We start from the raw sequence: 21,356 nt of genomic DNA, 5'->3' as shown, positions 1-21,356 counted from the left end.
TGATGCTGGCTGGGGTGCTGCTGTTAGTGTAACAACAAGATCATGCACATCATGGGAAGGTTGCTTTGATACTTTAACCAGGAAGGAGTAGGTTTTGAAGCCTGTGATGTTGGAGCTGCACCTAGACTAGCTCAAATGTTCTTGTCTGCAGATCCATCCTGTCAGATGTTTCTCTTACAGCTAGAGAAGCATGATGTGCTGTGAGTGCTCCTTGCCTATCGTTTCTTCCTATTACATCAGCACCCCCTTGTATATACTGTAGCTCAGAACAAAAAACGGGGTGTTTTTTGCTTAGTTCTTAACTCTCAAGACACTGAGGAGATAATGGGGAAAAGGGTGATGTGCCAGAAACAATTCAAAAGCACATGACAATGTCTGCCAGCACCAGAGACAGCACTTTGCTGAGCTTATTCAGGAGTTTCCTTTCAAGATGACAGGGGACAACTGCAGTAACAGAACAAAGCAGTTGCTTCCTCATATCAGCCTCTCTCAGGCAGCAGAAAGCCCAGCTGGGTCCAACTGAAAAGAGCACAGCTGGCTGGCTGGTGTCAGAGAACAGGGTCACCTTTAGCTGTCCCTGTGCAACAAACCAGAACCGACGTGGCTGCGTCCTGAGGGTGAGTGTGCAGCCTGGCACAGAGGCTCTGATGGAGTTGGCTTTCAGGAATCCTCACGCTTTGGGGCAACTATAAAGCCTGAAGAACTGTTTTATTTCCCAGTAGCTACTTGGTCTGTGCTGAGCTATAACCTTCTTAAATTGAACTGTTCTATACCACTGCTAAACAAGCCTTCCTTACGCAAAGGAAGTCCCACATTTAAAAAACAACACAGAAGAACCCTACACATTAAAAATAGAGCCTCTGAATAAAATAAATATTCCCGGGGCATCTGATCTTGTAAACATACCGATTCTTCTCATTTTCTGATCAGCCCAAATGTAATGCTTACAAAAATTTAAAGATCCTACCTTTCACTTCAACATCAAATAAAGTGAATCTTTTCTTAATGGAGATCTCCATATGCAGAAAAGGGGAGAGAAAAGGGCAGCCAAGTATGAAAGAGGACTCTCACTCAAACCTGCATCTGTCATGGTCAGATCTGTCCCTCTGCTCCAGGCAGAGGAGGAGGGGAGGGCAGCAGCATGGCTCTCCCTGTCACCCTGCGGAGAGTGCTGGCTGCTCCTGGGAGAGAAAGGTTGAGGGAACGAAAATCTCTTTGTCACAGAAAAAATAATTTCACACACTGCGCACAGCAAGTGTGCAAGGTGGAGTGGTTTGGTTCCTTGCAGTCACCCATGCATTTACAAATGTGAATTTTTATGCATAGATTCCCTGTAGATCTTCCCTTTCACCTTCTACTACATTACATGGGAAATGCTGTGGAAATGGATAAGACCTTTTGTGATTTATTTCATATTCTGAAGCTGAAGCCCTCAAAACCAAGAGGTTTGACCACAAAGGAAAGGATTTGTTCATCGTGCTAGCGACAGCATCCATTGCACTGAACAGAAATTGTGAACGTGATGTCTGTTTTGTGCACCGAGTGTCTGTGTGTGTGTACGTGCGTGCGTGATACTCCAGGAGCCCGTTCTCTCACACCATGTTGAAAAATCTTTCAAAGCAGACAAATAGCAAGGTAATCTATATGCAAATTTGCTGGTTTAGTCAGTCTGATGTGCCTGTGACAAAGAGTGGATTTAATTATAGTTTATTGGTGCTGGTTGTGCCTGAGTAATCTGGAGGTAATGGTGCATAATGCTGAATTAATCTAGGATGAAAAAAATTGGTTTCCTGGGGATAAACTGAGACAAAGGCAAATCATCCTCTATTTCCACAGCTGGGTACGTTTTCCTGTGCAGTCTAAACAGTGAAGTTTTCCTGGTGTCGTTTGTGAACTGTGATTTTTAAAAAAATTTCTAAAGATGCAAAGAATTTTGGAAGTAAATTTCCAAGAGGAATAGCTCCTGTTTGCAACAGTGTTGTCATTCTAGCAGGTAATTTGGTATTTAGTCTCTCTACTTCTGATTCCCTCCTCCCTCGCACCCAGTATGCTCCGTCGCAGACTGAGTCATGTACATAATGCATTCAACACAGTGATAGTTAAGGAGGTAGAAGATGAGAATTAGCAGTGTTTCAGACGGAAAATGGTAGGAAAAAGATGTATAACAAATGTCTGCTGCAGGAAACCATAGAACTCAGGAGATTTTCTATTTCTTTATGCGAAAGAATGGAAAATAGTTGTGTTAGCATGAATGTTTCTGATAAACATTTCAGAGTAAAATTAATTGCTAGATACATTAAAAAAACAAAAGCAGAAACACTCTGTTACATAGTTCATGCACACAGTTTTGCCAGATTAATGCATAAACAATGGGAAGAATAAGGACAGAGAATGGCCAGGGAGAAATGGAATATAATAGCTTTGAAAATATTTTTCGCTGCATAAAGTCCTCTTTGGTTAGTGACTATTACATATATTTTTAATGACCTACAATTTTTGCCTTAGTCATTAGAGATATGTAGGTCAAAAGAATAATTTCCTTATTATAAGACAGTTACTGTTTTATCTTTGCAGTTCACACGTCTTCAAAAGATCAGTTAAGCCTGGTCATCTTAATACAAGAAGTTCATGGCACCACCATTTGACCATGTTTAATAGTAGACAGCAAATCTAAAGCACTTCAGTGTGATTTTTGAAAGGTGCTGAGTATTAATCATGGAATCATAGGATGATTTGGGTTGGGGGGAACCTTAGTTCCAACCCCGCTGCCATGGGCAGGGACACCCTCCACTAGATCAGGTTGCTCAAAGCGTCGTCCAGCCTGGTCTTGAAGACATCCAGGGATGGGGCATCCACAGCTCTGGGCAACCTGTTCTATTGTTTCACCACCCTCACTGGGAAGAACTTCTTCCTTGTATCTAATCTAAGTCTCCCCACCTTCAATTTTAACCCATTACCCTTGTCCTGTCCCTACAGGCCCTTGTAAAAAGTCCCCCCCAGCTTCCTTGTAGGCCCCTTCAGGTACTGGAAGGCTGCTCTAAGGTCTCCCAGAGCCTCCTCTTCTCCAGGCTGAACAATTCCCACCTCCCTCAGCCTTTTTTCACAGGAGAGGTGCTCCAGCCCTCTGATCATCTTTGTAGCCTCCTCTGGACTCACTCCAACAGGTCCATGTCCTTACTATGTTGACGACCTCAGAGCTGAATGCAGTTCTACTTGACATCATGGGAGTGACAAGTGTCTCGGCTTTTCTGAGAAGCTGTCTCAACATAGCACAAGTTCATCAGTTGACAATAAGGTATCAAAAAACATTGACTATTTTGTAAAAATTTGGCCTAAAGCCAAAGCTTTTGATACAAAGTTAGTCACTCCACTCTTCATGCTTCTGGCTATTGTTTCAGCCTCAGAGACTGAGCAATGATCCATATATTTTGGGGCAAGGAATCCAATGAGATGCCTGAATAGCTTTAGTTTACTTTTCATCTTCAGTGTTGGAAGAAAGCAAAGCAAAAGAACAGTTTTATTGGGATAATCTCTCATTTCATGCATTCATGGCCTTAAGTCATTTGTTTCGGCACAAACCATAGAAACCACATCATTCAGTTCCCATTTCTTCAGGTTTTCATTGTGTTCTATCTTTTTTCCTTAGGCAAAGAGTTTACTTTGTATCTGAAAATGTAATCTGTGCACAAATATTTTTAAAACCTCTCCAGAAAATAAGCTCTTTATATTCAAGTGCTTCTGCTTTCTTTATCTCTAGGCAGTTCATACTTGTAGAGGAGACAGTGGGTCAGGGAAGAACATTAGAGTATGTTCCAAACCTTTTCAGTGTTTCACCAGGTGGAACACAACACATCCTTTTGCAGCCTGATGTTTGAGGTGCTCAGGCCTTGATAAGTAAGTGGACGGGTGTCCAACACTTCCAAAAATTAGGCCCAGTGATGTGACTAATTCATTATTATTTAAGAGTTTTGACATTGACAAAGAAAGAAGTTCACTGTAGTCAAATTACGTTGCGTTTTAATGCACTGTATTATTTTGAAGCATTATTCCATTTTTTTTCTGTGGGAAGAATTACTCTTTTTACTTGCATATTACCACTTTTCATTCAAGCTATGACTTCTTTCTCTATATGTGAGACGTGCAAGCTGTGGCATATTGAGGTTGGTGTTACTTTGCCTAAAAATACAGTATTTCTCGTGACTCATGACTGATACTATGACCGCTGTTAGTCTCACAGAGAGGTTATTACAGGGACTGTGAATCTAGTCTAGCATAGCCAGACTTGCATATTGACACAGCTCCTTAGGTCTGTGTGCTGTGCTAAACAACTATGCTGAGGCGCAGGAGCTGTGGAAGGAGGAAATTGGTTCATGTGGATCTTCAAACCTACCCATCATTTCCAGGGACTTTCACCTGCCCAGATTCTTCTCTGAATTAATTATCCTGAGTCAGCATTTTTATGTACTACCTAATAGATCTTGCATGTGACCTTAAGTTTTTAGTGGAGAATCGAGCTTGTAAAGGTCAGTGTTGACAGCAGAGACTTCTGCCATTTGTACTGCCAAAGTAAGTCCACTATGGTACAGTTCTTCCCAAGTGAGCAAGCTGCTGGGATGGATGTGATAGTTCCTGGCTGAAACATTATACCTTCCTATCCAAGGTTAGATGCTTCGTGTATCTAAAAACCACAAGAAGCCAAAGGCCTCCATCTGAGCCACTTTCTAATAATTTTACAGGTATAAACCTTCAGTACTGGGCTTGGTGCTGCTGGCGTTTGGTCCCATGGCCTGGCCTTGTACACAGCTGCAGTTGGCAGCCTCTGCACTGGAGGCATGGAGCAGCTCTCCTTAGACCTGATTCAAAGTCCACGAAAGGTGATGGGGATATGTCCAGTCAACCTCAGCAGTCTATGTGTCCAGTACAAAGTTATGTTTTATGTGTCAGTGCTAAAAGTACACATTAAAGGGGAGCCAGTGCTGCTGCTGCTTCTTGGAAAGTGAGAGACAATACGGTTCTTAGCTGTTAGAGAGCAAAAATATGGACCGCCTGCACGGCTTTGAGGGGTTTAACCTTCCTTACGGGAGCTGGGTGTTCTGCAGCTTCCTAGTTTGGTCCCTAACTGACAGAATATACTTGTGACTCTGCATTTAATCATGGTTGCTGATTGGAGTAATTTAATCAAGGAACTGATTGAGATAATTTGGAATAGGCCCCACTGGTTAATGTCAGTATTTAAGATGGATTGCCCCGTGGAGACAATAGCTAGTAAAAGACAGGGTAGAGAATAGGCAGTAAATAACTCCGGTGTTGTCCGTCATGGGGCACTCTAGCCTTGCTCACTGACAGTTGCCTCTCAACTTCTCAGGATGGTGAGAACCCCACAGTCTCAAAATATTCATGGACGGGGTAAGCAGTGCGCTGAGGAAGCTTGGTGATGATGCTACAATATTCAGTTCATTGAGGAAAAGGCAGAATGGAGAATTCTGGAAGGTCGTTGAGAGGCTGGAGTTCTGGGTAACAATTACAAATAACGTCTGGTCTAGATGTACGCACTGTAAAGTGCATAGGGGGAAAAAAGCAATCCAAACTTCACCTGTGAAATTACTAACTTTGAGCTGACCTGTACCAGCAAGATGCTGCTGTGTTATATAACCTGATGAAAGCTTTGTTTCAGTGCTCAGTGGTGGTCAGATATGTAAATCAGGCATTAGGGATGATTAGGAAAAGCATAGATGATCAAACAACGAACGTTGCCATACCATGGCACAAGTCCATGGTCTCTCCTCACCTGTGCAGTTCTGCTCCTCTCATTTCAAAGAGGATATAATGAACTTGGAAAAGGATCAAGGAGGAGCAATAAGGATAAGCAAAGGTAAGGAATGACTTTGACCTGAAGAATGACTGTAGAGACTAAAAGCCTGTAGGCTGGAAAAGAATCAACTTGCCAGGCATACGGTGCAGATCTCTAGGCTCAGGAGTGGCATGGAGAGGTGGACAGGGATCAGCTATTCAGTGTTTTGGAACGTTACACAAAGCTAGTAGCAGTCAGGGTCAGAGCAAAAGGCGGTGGTTCTTCATAGAGTGCGTGGGACACCTGGGAAAATGGTTGGTAAAAGGTACTGTGGATGCCAGAACTTTCTCTGGGCTTGATAAAAAGCTTAAGTATCTGGAGGAGAAATCCACTGAAGAACCTAAATACAGAGAACCTCATCTGGCTCAGAAAATCATCTGACCTGAAAATAGTTGCAGACAGGGCGAGTATAGAAAAGGAAGTGTCACTTATGCTTGGCTTGTTCTTTCTCTTCCCTCAGTATCCATTTGTGGCCACTGTCAAAGTCCGGATACTGAGTTCAGGGACATTTCGTCTGACACAGTATGGGTGGTGTTGTGAAACTGGTATTTCTGTAGGGTGTCCCACAGGAGAGGTGTGCAGCAGCCCCTCTGAGGTCCCCAGCAGCAGATCCCCGTGGCAGGGCAGCGTCTACACGCAGCACTGTTACCTAACTTGCTGTTACCTAGCTTGCTCTGTGCCGTGTCCTCCTCTGCCTTGATTATGCAGTGTGCGCTTTCTTCCAGACGTTTGCATGAATTATTTGCCAAATTACAGAAGTGGTTTTTTTTATTGTAATAAAAACCGGTTGGTTGGTGTAGTGTTTGAAAACGAGGGGAGATACGTAGACTCACTGGACTTTGTTGCCATGAAAAAGGAAGGGGGAAAAAAAATCCTTGGGTTTTTTTTCATTTTTGAAAGCTTTGGGTGCCATCTGCTGGGCTCTGTAGGACCTTACACACAGAGCAAAATTGCTAGTTGCTGGTTGAAAAGTGCTTGAAGATTTGAATTTACCCAGGGTTGCAGTGGCTTTGCACCTCCTGGTTCTTTTGGCTCTCTTGGTGATGCCATAACCCATGTCGGTGGGATGTACACTGCCACGCTGAGAAGTGCCTGCTTACAGTTCCCTTATAAAGAACCATTCAGGCTGAATTCTCTAACGGTTCTCACTGTGTTTGGTCACATAATGGAGAAATGGTGGAAAGAAATTAGGATTGTCAGGATGTGGAAAGAAACGAGGATTGTCACTGCAGTAGCAGAGCCCACTCTGAGCAGGATGCGGGCTGAGGCTGCCAGAGACAGGGAGGGGCAGGCTCTGGGGAGCCAGTGAAGGCTGTCCATGGGCCCTGGTTATTGCCTCTGTACGATATGTGGCACAGGTGTATAGCAGTGAGCCCTGTATGTTGAACTGTGAGAAGGGATGGTGTGTGAGTGTGCCAGGTGGCTGAGGCACGGGTCCATGGGATAAGGGACCTGGTGACAGCTGGCATCTCTGGGCTTGCAGCGTGAGATGTCCCTAGCTCTCACTTTGGGAGTGCCCATGAGCAAGGTAGTAGCCTTAGGTAGTCATGGGCCCTTCCAGAGGGCTGAAGTGGACTTTGCATATTCATGGTCAAGGGGCAATGGCCAGCTATGTGTTTGCAGAAAAATGGTGAACAGTATGACGTGTGCGAGCAGCTGAGTTCAAACACGTGGGAGCAGTTACCCAGTGCGCTGCCTTGGGACACATCTGTCACTGTGAGACCCCTCGAGTAACATCCCTTTGGTTTTTTCTTCCTCATGGTTTTCTCCCTGGTGTATGCACTCTTGCTGTGTAATTTGATGACACAGGGCTTGGGCAGCAATACTGGATTGCATGATCCCATCCTCTCATCTGTTCTTTGCTACTTGTTCTCTCCCCAAGCCACAGTGCCCCTTATCCTCATGCTGTATGTGAGGCCATTCTGTGTACTCCTGGGTTTAAGAAATATAAACCAAAACTACAGCATGGTAAGGTGGGTTATATTTAACCCAGCCCAGTCCTTTTTTTTTTCCTAATCCTAATCCTAATTGGGTCAGCACAAGCCAGGGAAGCCTGGTGTCTGCAGCGCTGAGGGGGAAGTAGGGCCACGTGGTCAGGGTTTGGCCTCTGCGCTGGGGATGCCCCAGCCACCAGCAGGCATCTGCCAGGGGACACCTGGGGCCTATGTCAACCCTGGGCTGGCAGGCTGCTCACAGCACTCTGCGCTGCGGGGGATCCTGCTGAGTTCCCCACGTCCAACACTGCTCTGCTTTGGGGGCGTAACGATATGTATAAATCCAGGATCCCTGCTACTGGGTGGAGGTATGCTTTGAATTTTCAACTGCCCAGGCCAAAAAGAGAGCAGTTTGAATATAATGAATCCTTGCTCTTCTGTGTGTTCTCAAGATTTCACTAACTGTGTGCCTATAATTTATAAGAATATGAAAAAAATGAACACTTAAATGAGGTATAATGAAGCCTTTTCCTTTGTTTTCATTCTTTTCCTTGCCTATCAAGAGATGGCAATATATTATTCCGTCCAAGCTACTGAACACTTACAGCCTTTCTGCTGTAGCAGCGGAACAAAATTCCTGCAGAGTCTTAGAGAGGATGTTCAGTCTCAGGACAGCAGACAGCTTGGTGATCTTTGAGTTGCAGTGCTATGTCACCACATCCCACTGCTATATTGATCAGTAATGGGAATAGGTACTAAATTGTGTCCAAAAGACAAAAAAAGTTTAAAAATTGTAAAGGTTTCTGGTACAAACAAACAAAAAAGATAACTTCTGATGGCGTTGCGTTCTGAATGATCCTCTGTCTAGAACGTATGGGAGAATTACCAAAGTACTGGCAAACAACAGCAAGAGTAAAGCAGAACAAAAACATATAGGAAGAAAATCTAGAACTCGGCCCAAAGAAAGGCAGTCAGTTTGAAGGAAAAATCAGTTTCAGCTGAGAGTTTGTGCTTAAACAAATTTAACATACTCTTTGAAAACTAATCACGTTCAGCATTCAGTCTGGATGCCTTACAGATGACAAACCACAATGAAAACCAGACTTCTTTCCAGTGTTTATACACTGAGTGTTAGACCTTGAGTCTTGGCAATTGTAGACTTCGCTGAACTCTAGATCACTATTAGGTTCCTGTAGCCCTTAAATTCATATTACAATGTGTTAAAATTATTTCAAGCAAATGCTGCCAGTGGCAATTCATGTATAGTTCACAATCACCATCTTTTTTGTATCTTCTTAAACTCCTGGTTTTGCTGCTGCTTTTTTTGCCAAGTCATCTCCAAGTTACTGTGCTGCCTATAGGCAGTGTTGTCACCGTGGTCACTGTGCAGTGCCTTCACACTTTTGTGTCGTGACTTGATTTCCCTGTGTGTCTTACTTTATGAATCAATCTCTTTCAGCACCCCCAGATTCAAAAGGAGTCGCAATACATCAAGTACCTATGCTGTGATGATCAAGCAACCCTGCATCAGTGGGTAACAGGAATAAGAATTGCCAAGGTGAGATTAAATGTAAATTTAGTTAAATGTGTTTTCTGTAGAATCTTGTCTTCCTCAGGTTACTGTTATCACCTCAACTGGAAATACTGTGACAAGAATGGTCATTCATGCTAATGTTATTGTAGAAAGAGCTGAAGGGTATGACCAGGATGGATTTGCTGGATGTTCCTGTACACTAGTTACCAGTATATTTTTGTCATTAACGTGTGGGTGAATTCTGGAGCTATAAAACTCATGTACTTGTAAAACTCACTCCACAGTTATCTGGCACAATAATAGCATGCTATGGCTAAAGTTGTGCAAGCTCTGGTCAGTTCAGCTGTGACAGTTTTCAGACAGTTCTGCCCAAATTGTCTGCCTCACTCTCTTCAAAAAGATCTGAATTCACAGACTATTTTGGTTTGCACAGAATAATTAAGGAGGTGGATTTACACATAGTCCAGTATACTGGCTGTACCTGGCTGTACAGAACCGCTGATGTTAGGCGTATATTCTTTTCTGCCAGTTCAGCTGCAGGGTGACATCCAACAAGGGTGTGGGGTGAACATCAAATTATTTTGTCTCTTACACTGACAAAGCTGTTTGCTCTAGAGCCCAGGATTCAGTGTCCCATGTCGCCAGTCTGAAAATGTAATACTTGGAAAGCATTGGAAAAAGATACTGAGAACAGTTGGTTTTAAAGCCAAGTCTCAAGATGTTTACAGATACTGAAATAAACACAAAATGTGGGAATGATATCAGTAGGTCTGTGGTCACAGGGATTCGTGTTTTATTGTGCTATTACAGAGATGCTTTCCACCCAGCCCTATACAGAAATGCACACAGCACTTTTTAACAAAACTGGGTAGGAAGGAATGGGGTCAGAAATTTGTCCAAGAGCAAAATGAATGCTTGGCCTATTTCAGGCTTAACACCATGCTTATTGTTTTGTTTCGCTTGTTTTGCAGTATGGCAAGAGGCTATATGATAATTACAAATGTGCAGTGAAGAAAGCTGGCTTGTCCTCTCGGTGGGCAAATCAAGGGATGGTGGAACCAGCTGCCCCTGCAGGATCCTCATCAGCAGGTACCGATGCTGTGGCAGCAGTTGAAGTCACATCTATTGCCCTCTTCTGTCATCATCAGTGTTGCACATAGTCTTTGTTCAGAGAACTATCCCATGCTCCACGCTGGTGCTGCAGTCGGTACTGGATATGGGAAGGATCAAGGCCTTATAAAGTATATGATACATCTGTGTAACTTCAGCTCCTGACTAGAATCCAGGAACACTGCAAGGGATCATAAAATATACTGTTAATCTTAACTAGTGGATCCCATTAAATGGTTAAGTAACCTGGAAAGATTTTAGTCATGCATGTTGTCTCTGTGGAAGTATCTCTGAAGGATCGTTAGCATTCTAATTGAGGCAAGTCACTGTGATTCTTGCTGTCTTAGAGTTATCATTACTGCCCTATATAAAACCTGGCCCCGACTATACTATAACCTGAACTGCCTAACTATGAGCAGTTGTTGGCTCATGTTTTGGAAATGGAACAAAGCATGTTTTCTTCTGTTCTGTTATCAAATGGCTTATAGCCATTTACATGGTCTGGTCTCAGCATAGGCTAAAATCTGCTGTAGAAAACTACCGTCCTGTGTGAGCTTAGCAGGGGGCTGTGCTCTTAACTTCAGTAGCAGCCAAAAGAAATGCTCAGGAAAGCAGGTGGAACTTCTGTTCTTGCATCTCATGTAGCCTGTATTCCCTGGCCACACTGCCGTAGCCAGCATGTCTGTGTTCGTGTACACCCCAAACTGTATAGTCAGTGGGTCTCAAATGCCAGGCACATCTCAGACAAAGTATGTTGTTTGCCTCTGACTCAGCAGATGAAGTGAGGAGGGACAGTTACTGGTTCCACCTGCGGGCATGGCCACAGAACCCAGGGATTTACATCTCTCTCCACTGAGCATCTGAGCCACAAGACTGGTTTTATCTCTGTATTGACTTCTGTATCAGTCCTTCAACACAGACTGTAGTTTGAATGATCAAAACGGTACTTTGGATTAAACATACCAAACGGCATGCAGGCACAGCATAATACACAAGGACTTCACACCGTCTTCTGTCATCCCTTGAATTCTAAATAGCCCCAGTAACCTCAGTACACCACAGAGTTTGTTTTACTTCTCTGTCAATTGTGCGATATGCAGGCATGGCAATAAAAATAATATATTCTGTGTCTTATCATACTCACGGAACCTCTTTGCTAATCAGAAAAGTACACGTTAAGATTAAAACCATCACTGTAGTCAGACTTACATTGTAGGTGTCTAAGGGTTCACTTGGGAAGTGCATGAGTGGAACTTTACTGGATCTCAGAACTGTAAATTAGAACAGAGTGAAAGCAGTCATTGAAGTTTACAGACATATATCCAGGCACCAAACACTAACATGTACAGGTTGCAAAAATCTTAATTGGAGGGTTTCTCTAATCCTCACCAGACTATACAGAGGCTGGGAATTTTTTCATAATGAAACCCACAGATTTGTCCTTTGGTGTCACATTCACTTACTCCATTTGACAGTACTGGGTTATTTATGCATATCCCTTACAAATACAGTAATGGTGGGCAGACGTTCTGCAGAGCTTTAACTTAGCCAGCTAGCAGATCTTCACTGATCTGAGAAAACTGAGGTTCACAAATCTTCCGTGATTCCAGATGGGGGAGAAGTTTCAGAGCGGTTAGCTCATTCACTGCAGAAAACAGATCAGCCTCTCTGTAGGACTTCAACCTTCAGCTCTCATGTCTCTTACTGATATGAAACACTGGTGCTTTTAATCTTTATCCTAAAGTAAAAAACCATGCAATAATAACTGAGAATGTGGTAATACTACAGCATACTACAAAATGGTGTTAAAAAGACAGGTATTTAAACAACAGAAAGCCAGAGAGTGAGCTTAACTATGCCAGTTTGATTTCTGCTTAGCTTACCTTCCAAAGCCAGCTCCCCTTCTCTGTTCCTGTGTCAGCCTTAGTGGTCCTCTTCTGTAATCACCACTGACAGTAGTCAGTAGGAAGAGCTCTTCATTTGTCAGCACCTTTACAAGCTCTGATAATTTCTGTCCTATGTCTCCATAACTGCCATTTGTATTTCCTGTAGGATTGTCAGCCGCACCCATGGCGGCATGTGGACAGGGATTAGTTTTAATGTAAGGCATCTTGCTTATTTTCCTTAGGTAATGAACTGAATATGAACAGTCACAAAGTAAGCCTGAAGTAGAAAACAGACATCCTCATGGATTTTACTGAATTATCTATAAATAACCTCTAACGAATGGTTCCTTGGTGGAAGCTGTAAAGACGTTTTATAGCCTTTTTCTCAGTTTGCTGTTCCCTGCTCTGCTCAGTGTCACAGAAATGTAACACTCCCTTCCCTCTGCCTCCTTGTCACAGGTGCTGTCCAGTCAAACGGACAGATTCCCCAAATTGTGCGTCGTTCCAGTGCAGAATTTCCAGAGACTCAGAAGAAAGCAGATACATCAGAGGTGCAGGTCAGTAGTTACTAGCGGAGCAGTAGTTAAATGTCACCTGTGAACCAGTTCTTCAAGTGTCTTTTTCTTCACTCAGTGTCTTCCCCTCTCAAAGTGCCTGTGTGTTGTGACAAGGATTTGGCTCCTGGGCAAGGTGGCTGGTTCCTTGCTGCCCCTCCTCATGCTTTACATGCTGCAAAGCGTGCCCGTTGCACAGAAGCAGGGAGCCACGGACAGGAGGTGAAGGCACAGACACCCCCCAGTTTTGTTCTTCAGAACAAACAGCTGCAGGTTTACACGGCAGGAATAGGAATGCACCTACTGGGACAGTCTCAAAGAGCCTGTGCTCCCAGGTCCTCATAGTCTAGACTAGACAGAACCTCGGTGCCATTTTCTGTCTCTGCCAGAAAACAGGCCTTGCTGCAGTAACACAAAGGATACAGTAGTGTTTTCAGCAGGGAACAGTGCACAGGTGAAGGTGAGTGTATGTGAAAGGACAGAGTGGGAAGAAGGGAAAACATGACATGTTTTTATTAGGCTTTAAATGCATTCCTTTGTTAAGCCCCTGATTTTGTCTATTTACACCATCTCTGGCTGTGAAGATATCAGAAGGGTACAGTATGAGCACTTCAAAACCATCCTACAGAAAAAAGCCCTGTGTGTGTTTGCAGCTCATTATTCAACCGTCATGCATAAAGCACATGGGACAAGTGAAACGAAATTCCTAGGATTTTTCTGTCACCGGCATTGTGTGTCCTACGCTTCTTGTTTCTGCCTTTGCGTCCCTCCTTTAAAAAGATCCGTTTCTCTGTTCTGAACCTCACTTCCTCTGGAACAGATCATGTTCTCAGAACTTGGCCAGTGGTTCCCTCCTCCTCGGTCTCGCTTACTTCCATCTCTGCAGGCGGAGGAAGAGGAGGCATGCATCTGAACGCTTGGCTAACGCCAGATGTACTGCTGCGGGCTGCAGGGTTGCAGAGTGCTTTCCTCTAGCAGAAGCAAACATGTTGCCTTCTTCATCTCAGCTTCTACGGGACTGGGAACAAAGGATCAAGCTGAAGTCCCTCAGGGTGCACTATGCCACGGTTAGAGCACCAAGCTGGCTGGATCTAAACGGCTAAATTAGCATAACTTGAGATGAATCATAGAATCACAGAATGGTTTGGGTTGGAAGGGACCTTAAAGACCATCTAGTTCCAACCCCCTGCCGTGGGCAGGGACACCTTCCACTAGACCAGGTTACTCAAAGCCTCATCCAGCCTGGCCTTGAACACTTCCAGGGATGGGGCATCACAAGCTTTGGCCAGTGCCACCAGGGTTCATCCAACAGGCTTTCCTGACATCTAATATAAACCTCCCTCATTTAAATTTAAACCCATTACCCCTTGTCCTGTCACTACAGGCCCTTGTAAAAAGTCCCCCCCAGCTTCCTTGTAGGCCCCTTCAGGTACTGGAAGGCTGCAGTAAGGTCTCCCTGGAGCCTTCTCTTCTCCAGGCTGAACAAGCCCAACTCTCTCAGCCTGTCCCCATAGCAGAGGTGCTCCAGCCCTCTGAGCATCTTCATGGCCTCCTCTGGACTCGCTCCAAGCGGCATATATCCTTCTGATGTTGAGGGCTCCACAGCTGGACGCAGCACTCCAGGTGGGGTCTCACCAGAGCAGAGTAGAGGGGCAGAATCACCTCCCTCGAGGTGTTTGAATGTGTTACAAAGCTTTGTTTTCAGGACAGCAGACTTCTCCCCAGGTTTACAAGAACAGATAGCACGTTTGTGTAGTAACTGTCAACAGCTTCCTGCTGCTACCTGAAGAAAGAAGAACCAATTATATTCAGATATCCCTGAATGGGCTTTATTTATAATCCTCAGAGTGTCGACTAGCAAACACAATTTAGAAGAAAAGGCACCTAGAATTTTGTCAAAATAAGCATCACTGTAATGAACTGCTGTCCTACATTTTATTATTCTTAACTTGTATGATGGATGCTTGGATTCATTTTTCCTGCAAAACAGTTGTTAGATGGTTTGAACATCTCATGACCTTGCAAACGTGGCTAGAACTTAATGGCTTCAAGGACGTGCTTGTCGCAGTGTTGATTGGAAAGTGGAGGAGGCGTGTGCACATGCCTTGCCCAGCAGGCATAAGACACCCTTCCCCAGGCTTCGTGGCCCTTGCCAGGTCAGCAGTGGAGCATCGTTCCCTTGCTGTGCATGGCACAGAGTCGTGACAGACGGCTCTCCCCAGTGCCTCTCCGCAGTGCTTTGCAGCGCTCACTCCCTGCGGGGGAGTGCATGCCACACCACGCCGGAGAGGGCTGCGGACAGTGAGTCCACATACAGATCCCAAAATCTCTCCACCTTCTTCCCCATTCACTGCTGTTGTGTCTAACGAGTCTGGCAGAGACGGGAGACTTCCTTATTTCAGCTTGATCCAGCGATCCAGCAGTGCAGTTACACTGGGAGATGGAGATAGAGTGGGTACAAGAGCCAAAACTTCCACCTGCTTTTTATGTTCGCAAATCTTGCACATTTTTGGATGTAAAACGCAGCGTAGATACCTGTTTTTTAAGTCTTTGCGTTCTGAGGGAACGAACAGCAGGGTGGAACATCAGGAAGGTATCTTTGCATGTCTTAGGAACCGCAATGCGTTGAAATTTTAAAAGCAGTCATTTCTGAAGACAGCACTCGAAGAAGCGCTATGGATGCTGTCAGCAGGTAGGTTTCCACTCTCAAAGCTCTGGGCAGCTCCAGAGGCAAAACGAAATACTACTTGCACTCTTGGGGCAAAATGCACTCTGCTTCCGTTTCGCTGCCTGGCTGCTGCACTCTTCTGTGTTTTCACACTTTTCACTGTTCTTAGGCAGTGGCATTCGTTTACGTTGTGCACTGACCGCGTCCTGCCCTTCTATTCCTTCTGCTTATTCAAGGCTGAGTCAGACAACGTCAGCGCCCCTGGCCTGGCACCGCCCGTGATGCGGCCGCAGAGATACCAGAGTAAGAGGAACTCGCTGCAGCCGCCTCCTCCGCCTGAGAGGCGGTCATCTGCTATTTCTGTTTCACCAATTCTACCCCCCAAAGTCAAGCGAGACAGCGGCGTTTTCCTATCAGATCCAGACAGTTTCCCAGCACCACCACCTACGCTGAAGGTTGATTTTCCACCACCACCACCACCACCGTCTGATTTCTGTGAACCTCCTCCTGATTTTGTGCCTCCACCACCACCGGTCTCCAGCAGCGGTAATGGAGACCTGCCATTACCCCCTCCACCCCCACCTGTCTCCAGTAAGCCACCACCTCCGACGAAGAAACCTGTGCCGCTTCCTTCGAGAAGGATAGAAAACACAGGAGCAGCTGGGGAGCCACGGTCCGCTGCGCCACCTCCGATGGGAGGGGGAGGCAGGCAAGCTGATTTCATGTCTGACCTCATGAAAGCTCTTGAGAAGAAAAGGGGCAGCAGCTCCTGAGCTCTGGGAGCAGGTGGACTTCAAGCCGTAGCTGGTTTTGTGAAACATCATGGCAGGTTGTGCTGAATCAGCTTCCTTCAGGAGGAATTCTTCAGAGCTCCTCCTGGGGGTCTCAGGAAGTAAGGTGTGGTGCCCTCTGTCCCCCACTTTGTCCCTATAATCTGCTCCTTGCCCAAAACCCCGCCCCTCCTCCCCACTATTAAATACCCTTCCGGCATCAGGCCAAAGAAAGAATTGGCTGTAGAGTCTCGCTTGGCTCCACCAGGGCACAAGGGATGGCGGAGCAGCCCTGGCAGAGCCGGCCAGCGCGTGAAATGCATCGTCTGGGGGTGCCTCTCCAGCAGAATTGGAGCTGAAGGAAAAAACACAACAGTGTTCTCACGTGAATTCTAAGAAGTGGGAAGATCCCTCTTCACAGAATTCCCATTAAAGGTTTTTATCAGAAAAACCCCAACCATGGTGTTTTTTTCAATAAAAAGACCCCATTTTTTTTTTTCCCCAAAAGTAGTCTTAAAAAGTAAAACCTCTGCTCGATTATCCTGAGGTGCAAGGCAGGACCGGGGCCATTTCCAGACAGCATCACCCTAAATATTACACACTCCTTTTTCTGTATGCAACCCCAGCCATCCCCCTGTCGGCGCTCACAGCTGCTGCCTTTAAATCTTGTTTATTTCGTTAATGTCAGACAAACTAAAACCCTGATTTTGAAATCTCGTATGCCTCCCTTGGGAAGCAGGGAGTTTTTGCCCTGTTGGTTAACATTTGTCTTCAAACTGTACCTAGAAATAATCCGTCTCCTGAAAGACTTTGGAATTCTTGTATCTGATACGAATGTCTCCTCCCACATTTTTTTGTCATTTGTTCTCCCATTTTAATTCTCTGTTGTTCATTTAGGCAGCATTCATTATTGGTTCTCAAAAATAGCTTCTCTTTGATATCTGCACAAAGTGTCATAATTAACCAGCAGGCATGTTCCTGGCAATTGGTACCACTGCAAGTATTTTAAAGAGATTTTGCCTGTACCTTCTAGTCCTTGTTTTTATTTCTTCCAGTCTTTGCCTGTTCTCATGCACGCAATCTTCTAAGGCATCATAAATGGATTTCTGTGTTTTGCAGTACAGAAAGCATAAAAAGCAAGGTACATGGTCTAAATAAATACATAAAAGCAGCTGACAGAGCAGGGGCGAGAGCTCTGCTGTCTGTCGGATGGAGTCCTGCGTCCAGAAGTGGTGGTGGGAGACGAGGGAGTGACAAGCTGGTGGCAGTGCTGTGGCCTGGGAAAGTTTTGGGTCGCCTCTGATCTTATTTTTGGCTCGAGGTTGGTTTGTCCATACCCACGTACCGCCTAGCAGAAATAGGAAGGCTGTACCCACATCTCTATAAAGTGCCTTTCCTTTTCAAATTACTACCTTTTTTTTTTTTTAAAAAGAGCTGAAAACCCTAATGACATTATGACCCACGAGTGTTTCTTCCTGCCGCTGCAGGAAGCACCGCGATAAATCCCAGAGCCCTGTCATCTGGTGGAGGAAGCGCCTGCTTGAGGCAGGTGGATAAGTGCATCTCTCTGTGCGCAAAGGCACATGTTCATGTTCCTCCCTGGTAACAAAACATGAAGCATTTCAGCTGCAAGGTTTTACGTGGCTGTATGTGTGGGAGATGCCGCGTGCGATACGTACCCGCGAGGATGGCAGGGAGGCAGGGCGTTGCCAGCAGCGGCCAACGCTTCAGCACAGACATGGAGCCTTGAAAGTCTGTTGATGCTGCAGTTGGAACGAGGCCCACCCCCTCCTACACCAATATGTCACACCACCTGTGCCTGCACTCACCCCATTCCCTGGTGGGATCTTGGGTTTAGGTGATCTGACCGATCTGGAAGAGGCAGGGGGCTTTTTTGGCTCTCCACGGTCCACGGGTGTATCGGGCTGCCGAGGCCTGGCCTTCACCCTGACACCTTGCAGGCCCTGCACTGACCAACATCAGTGAAACCTTGTTGGTCAAGACCGAGCATGCAGCACTAACGGAGGCGATCCCTGGCCATTACAGCCCTGTCTCACCCAAGAGTTGCAGACCCTTATCTTTCACATTTTCCACAAGATCACGGCACAAAGAGCCACCTTTTTATCCGAGTACGGACAGCTGTGCCGGCTGGCCCGTCTCGCTTCTGTTTGGATGGTCCCTACTAGGTGTGCACGTTTCGGTGCCTGCACGAGCGTAGTCCTCAAGACAGCAAAGACCAGGACTTCGCTACGATAAAGCACAAACCAGGAGCACTCGGAATTGGGGAGCCAGACCCCCAAGAAGCTGGGGCGATGCAAGGCAAAGCATGCCTGTCTCCCCAGCAGGAGGAACGGGTGGTACCTGGCCAAAGCAGTAAAAGGACAGACTCTTGGAAGGAGCTGGCACGAAGGGTGGTGGTGGACATGAGAGGAATTTAGGGATGCACATAAAGTGTTTCAGCCAGGGAAGTCACTAAAAAAAGTTTATGTGACATCACTCAATCTGTTTTCAGCCAAGACAAGCTGTTTTTCCTGCAGCAATCACGCTCATCCCCAGTTATGCAGGTGTAGTCAGGGGACAGCCGCTTGCCGTTTCCTCTTTCCTTTCATTGGTTTGCAGCAGTGGAAGCATTCAAGAGCAAGTAAAGCTCACGCTGGGGATGTCTTACGACTGCTCTTAACCACTTCTGTGCAGCCTATGGTTGAGGGCCTAGCACTGCAGCTACAGCTTGTACACCAGTGTCTCTACTGCCTCATAAGCGGCTGAGGATGCAGGCTGGAGCACCAGCCTGGTGCCCACCCGTGCTGATGAGCTGGGCCTAAGCACAGTCCCAGGTGCAACTCAAGGAGCTGCCCAGGCCAGGCACCATTCCCAGAAGACAACATGGACAGGTCTAGAGCAGGCTGCACTCACCCAGATCCCCTGCAGATGTGGCCAGTTAAGGTACCAGTTCATGGGCCAAGGGGCTAGTTCCTGGCTCCCTTACCAGTATAGAGAGAGCCCATGAAACTGGTCTTCTAGCCCCCTTGCTTTCACTGAACCGAGCAAAAAGCTCTCACAAGGAGAACTATGTTCACTGCTAACAGATGTTACCTGGGGGTTGTGAAATAACGTGCTGGAACATTCCAAAAGTATCTCGTCATCTCTAAACAGCAAACTGAGAAATGCTCTTATAGAACCACAGAACGATTTGGGTTGGAAGGGACCTTAAAGACCATCCAGTTCCAACCCCCCTGCCATGGGCAGGGACACCTTCCACTAGACCAGATTGCTCAAAGCCTCATCCAGCCTGGCCTTGGACACTCCCAGGGATGAGGCATCCACAACAGCTCTCGAGACCAGTGCAAGGCTCAAGCTTAGTAAAAGCTTTAGTTCCAAGTGCAGGGGCAAAAATACTAACTAGCTAAAAGAAGGAGGGTTAAAACTGGGGGTTAAACCCCAGAAGAACGAATGTTTCCCAAGTGCCTTCCATATGGCACTGAGGTAAGCGTTACGCAGAATCACTGACGGCTAAAGATCTGGGAGTCATTTCCTGACGAGTCACTAGGAGCGCACAGCTTCGGCACACTTAGGTGACAACAGCTGTCTGCTAGCCAACTCTTTTTAAACCAAACTCATTTTCTTCTATGAAATACACACCCAGCATCAAAACAAAGCAGAACACGTCCTGAGGAAAAGGCTGCACAGTAAGCTAGTTTCTCCGAATTCACAAAGCACGAAGAGGGGTACACGGCTCTCCTGGCATTCACTCCTCACCAGAACGTTCAGCCTCCTGCCCTGTTTCCGCCCGTCTCTTGTTACGGCACAATAACCTCAATTTTGTATGTTTAACACCTGCACTCGATCATGCACTTAATCTTACACAAAAGCTGAGCTTCCTTCACAACAAAAAGAATGAAAAGCCTACAGAAAGCTCCAGAAATCAATTAAAATGCTGTGATGATTAGACTTCTATCACTGTTCGGTGTTATGTGCATGGTTGCATTGAATTTCTGAAAGGTCAGTATTCAAGTTCTCCATTCAGAGATGAGAGCCACCATCTTAATGATGCACAATCACCTGGCTTTCTTTGGGACAAAAAAGATGCTGCAAAATGCATACAAAGTACAAAAAGATCTTCCTTTCCAAGACACTAAATCAAAGCATCTGTAAAAAATAGAAATTAATCCTTCCACCTCCATCTGAGCTATTGCCATATGAAACTGTCTCATTCCTGCAGATCATGGTAGTAAGCACACTGCTAGAGATTACCCTGTTTTCACCTGAAAGAGCAGCATGTTCCAAGAACGTCCTTTTCCATGTCCAACCAGTGAAAATTTCCCGAGGATTTATATCCGTGCACCGACAATCTTTCTACTGCTATCCAAAGATACACCTTCAGAGAGCAGTGGGCCAGGCTTGATAGCCACCTGACGCTGCCAAAGGCACCAAAACTTACTTCTGGGCAGGTCACTCCCAAGACAGACATCTCTGCTCACTCATTAATGAATTTCCTGGAAGTCTTTGTTGGCAGGTTAACGGGACAAAACGAAGTCAGAAAGAGAAAAGGTGGCAAAGCCTAAGTGTAAGACGAACCTCTGCTCCAACTCTGCAAAAGACTTAAGAACACTGATGTCTTGGGGACACAGTTGCACTGGACGGGTGTGTAACTCACCAGAACACCCTACGATTAAAACTCGCTCAGGTGGATTTTCAATTGGCCAGCCGTTAAGGCTTACCGAGACCCACCTGATCAGCCATGCATTCTGAGGAGTTCAGCGTGACAGCTGGGCAGAACCTAAACAGCGGGACGCAAATTAACGTGCAGCCCAGTACGAAGGGCAGCGGTGTGAGCACCAAGATAATTTCCTGATGCAAGCAAACATAGTGGTTCATTTATTTGATCTTTATACTTCATAAAGTTGGTCAAGGTCTTGTCTTGCCTAGCAGAGTAGCAGATTCCAGTCTGCAAAGTATGAGGGAGGGAAGTTCCCATGGCTTGATCCATTAATCCTATTTGAAGGGCTGAGCTTCGACCTTGATTGTTTTTCTTGCTCGTTCAGGCTTCTC

At 45.7% G+C, this 21,356-nt stretch overlaps 1 protein-coding gene across 2 annotated transcripts in view; it reads left to right on the top strand.

Moving 5' to 3' along the window:
- The window catches only part of APBB1IP (amyloid beta (A4) precursor protein-binding, family B, member 1 interacting protein), a 49,995-nt gene extending 33,594 nt beyond the window's left edge, over nucleotides 1-16,401 (top strand). The window contains exons 10-13 of one of the 2 annotated variants that reach the window (XM_010146773.1): nucleotides 9,245-9,343; nucleotides 10,291-10,408; nucleotides 12,775-12,866; nucleotides 15,774-16,401. In XM_010146773.1, the coding sequence (XP_010145075.1) occupies nucleotides 9,245-9,343; nucleotides 10,291-10,408; nucleotides 12,775-12,866; nucleotides 15,774-16,310 (846 nt within the window). In that variant the 3' untranslated portion in view covers nucleotides 16,311-16,401. Of the gene's footprint in view, nucleotides 1-9,244; nucleotides 9,344-10,290; nucleotides 10,409-12,774; nucleotides 12,877-15,773 lie in introns of both variants that reach the window. The other variant, XM_010146774.1, reaches the window with a different exon arrangement.
- Nucleotides 16,402-21,356: the final 4,955 nt, after the last annotated feature.

This window comes from Eurypyga helias, unplaced genomic scaffold, assembly GCF_000690775.1.
Source record: "Eurypyga helias isolate BGI_N326 unplaced genomic scaffold, ASM69077v1 scaffold11732, whole genome shotgun sequence".
In the NCBI taxonomy this organism is placed as follows: Eukaryota; Metazoa; Chordata; class Aves; order Eurypygiformes; family Eurypygidae; genus Eurypyga; species Eurypyga helias.
The sequence above is the reverse complement of the archived record's forward strand: the minus strand, read 5'-3'. Positions and strand labels throughout refer to the sequence as shown.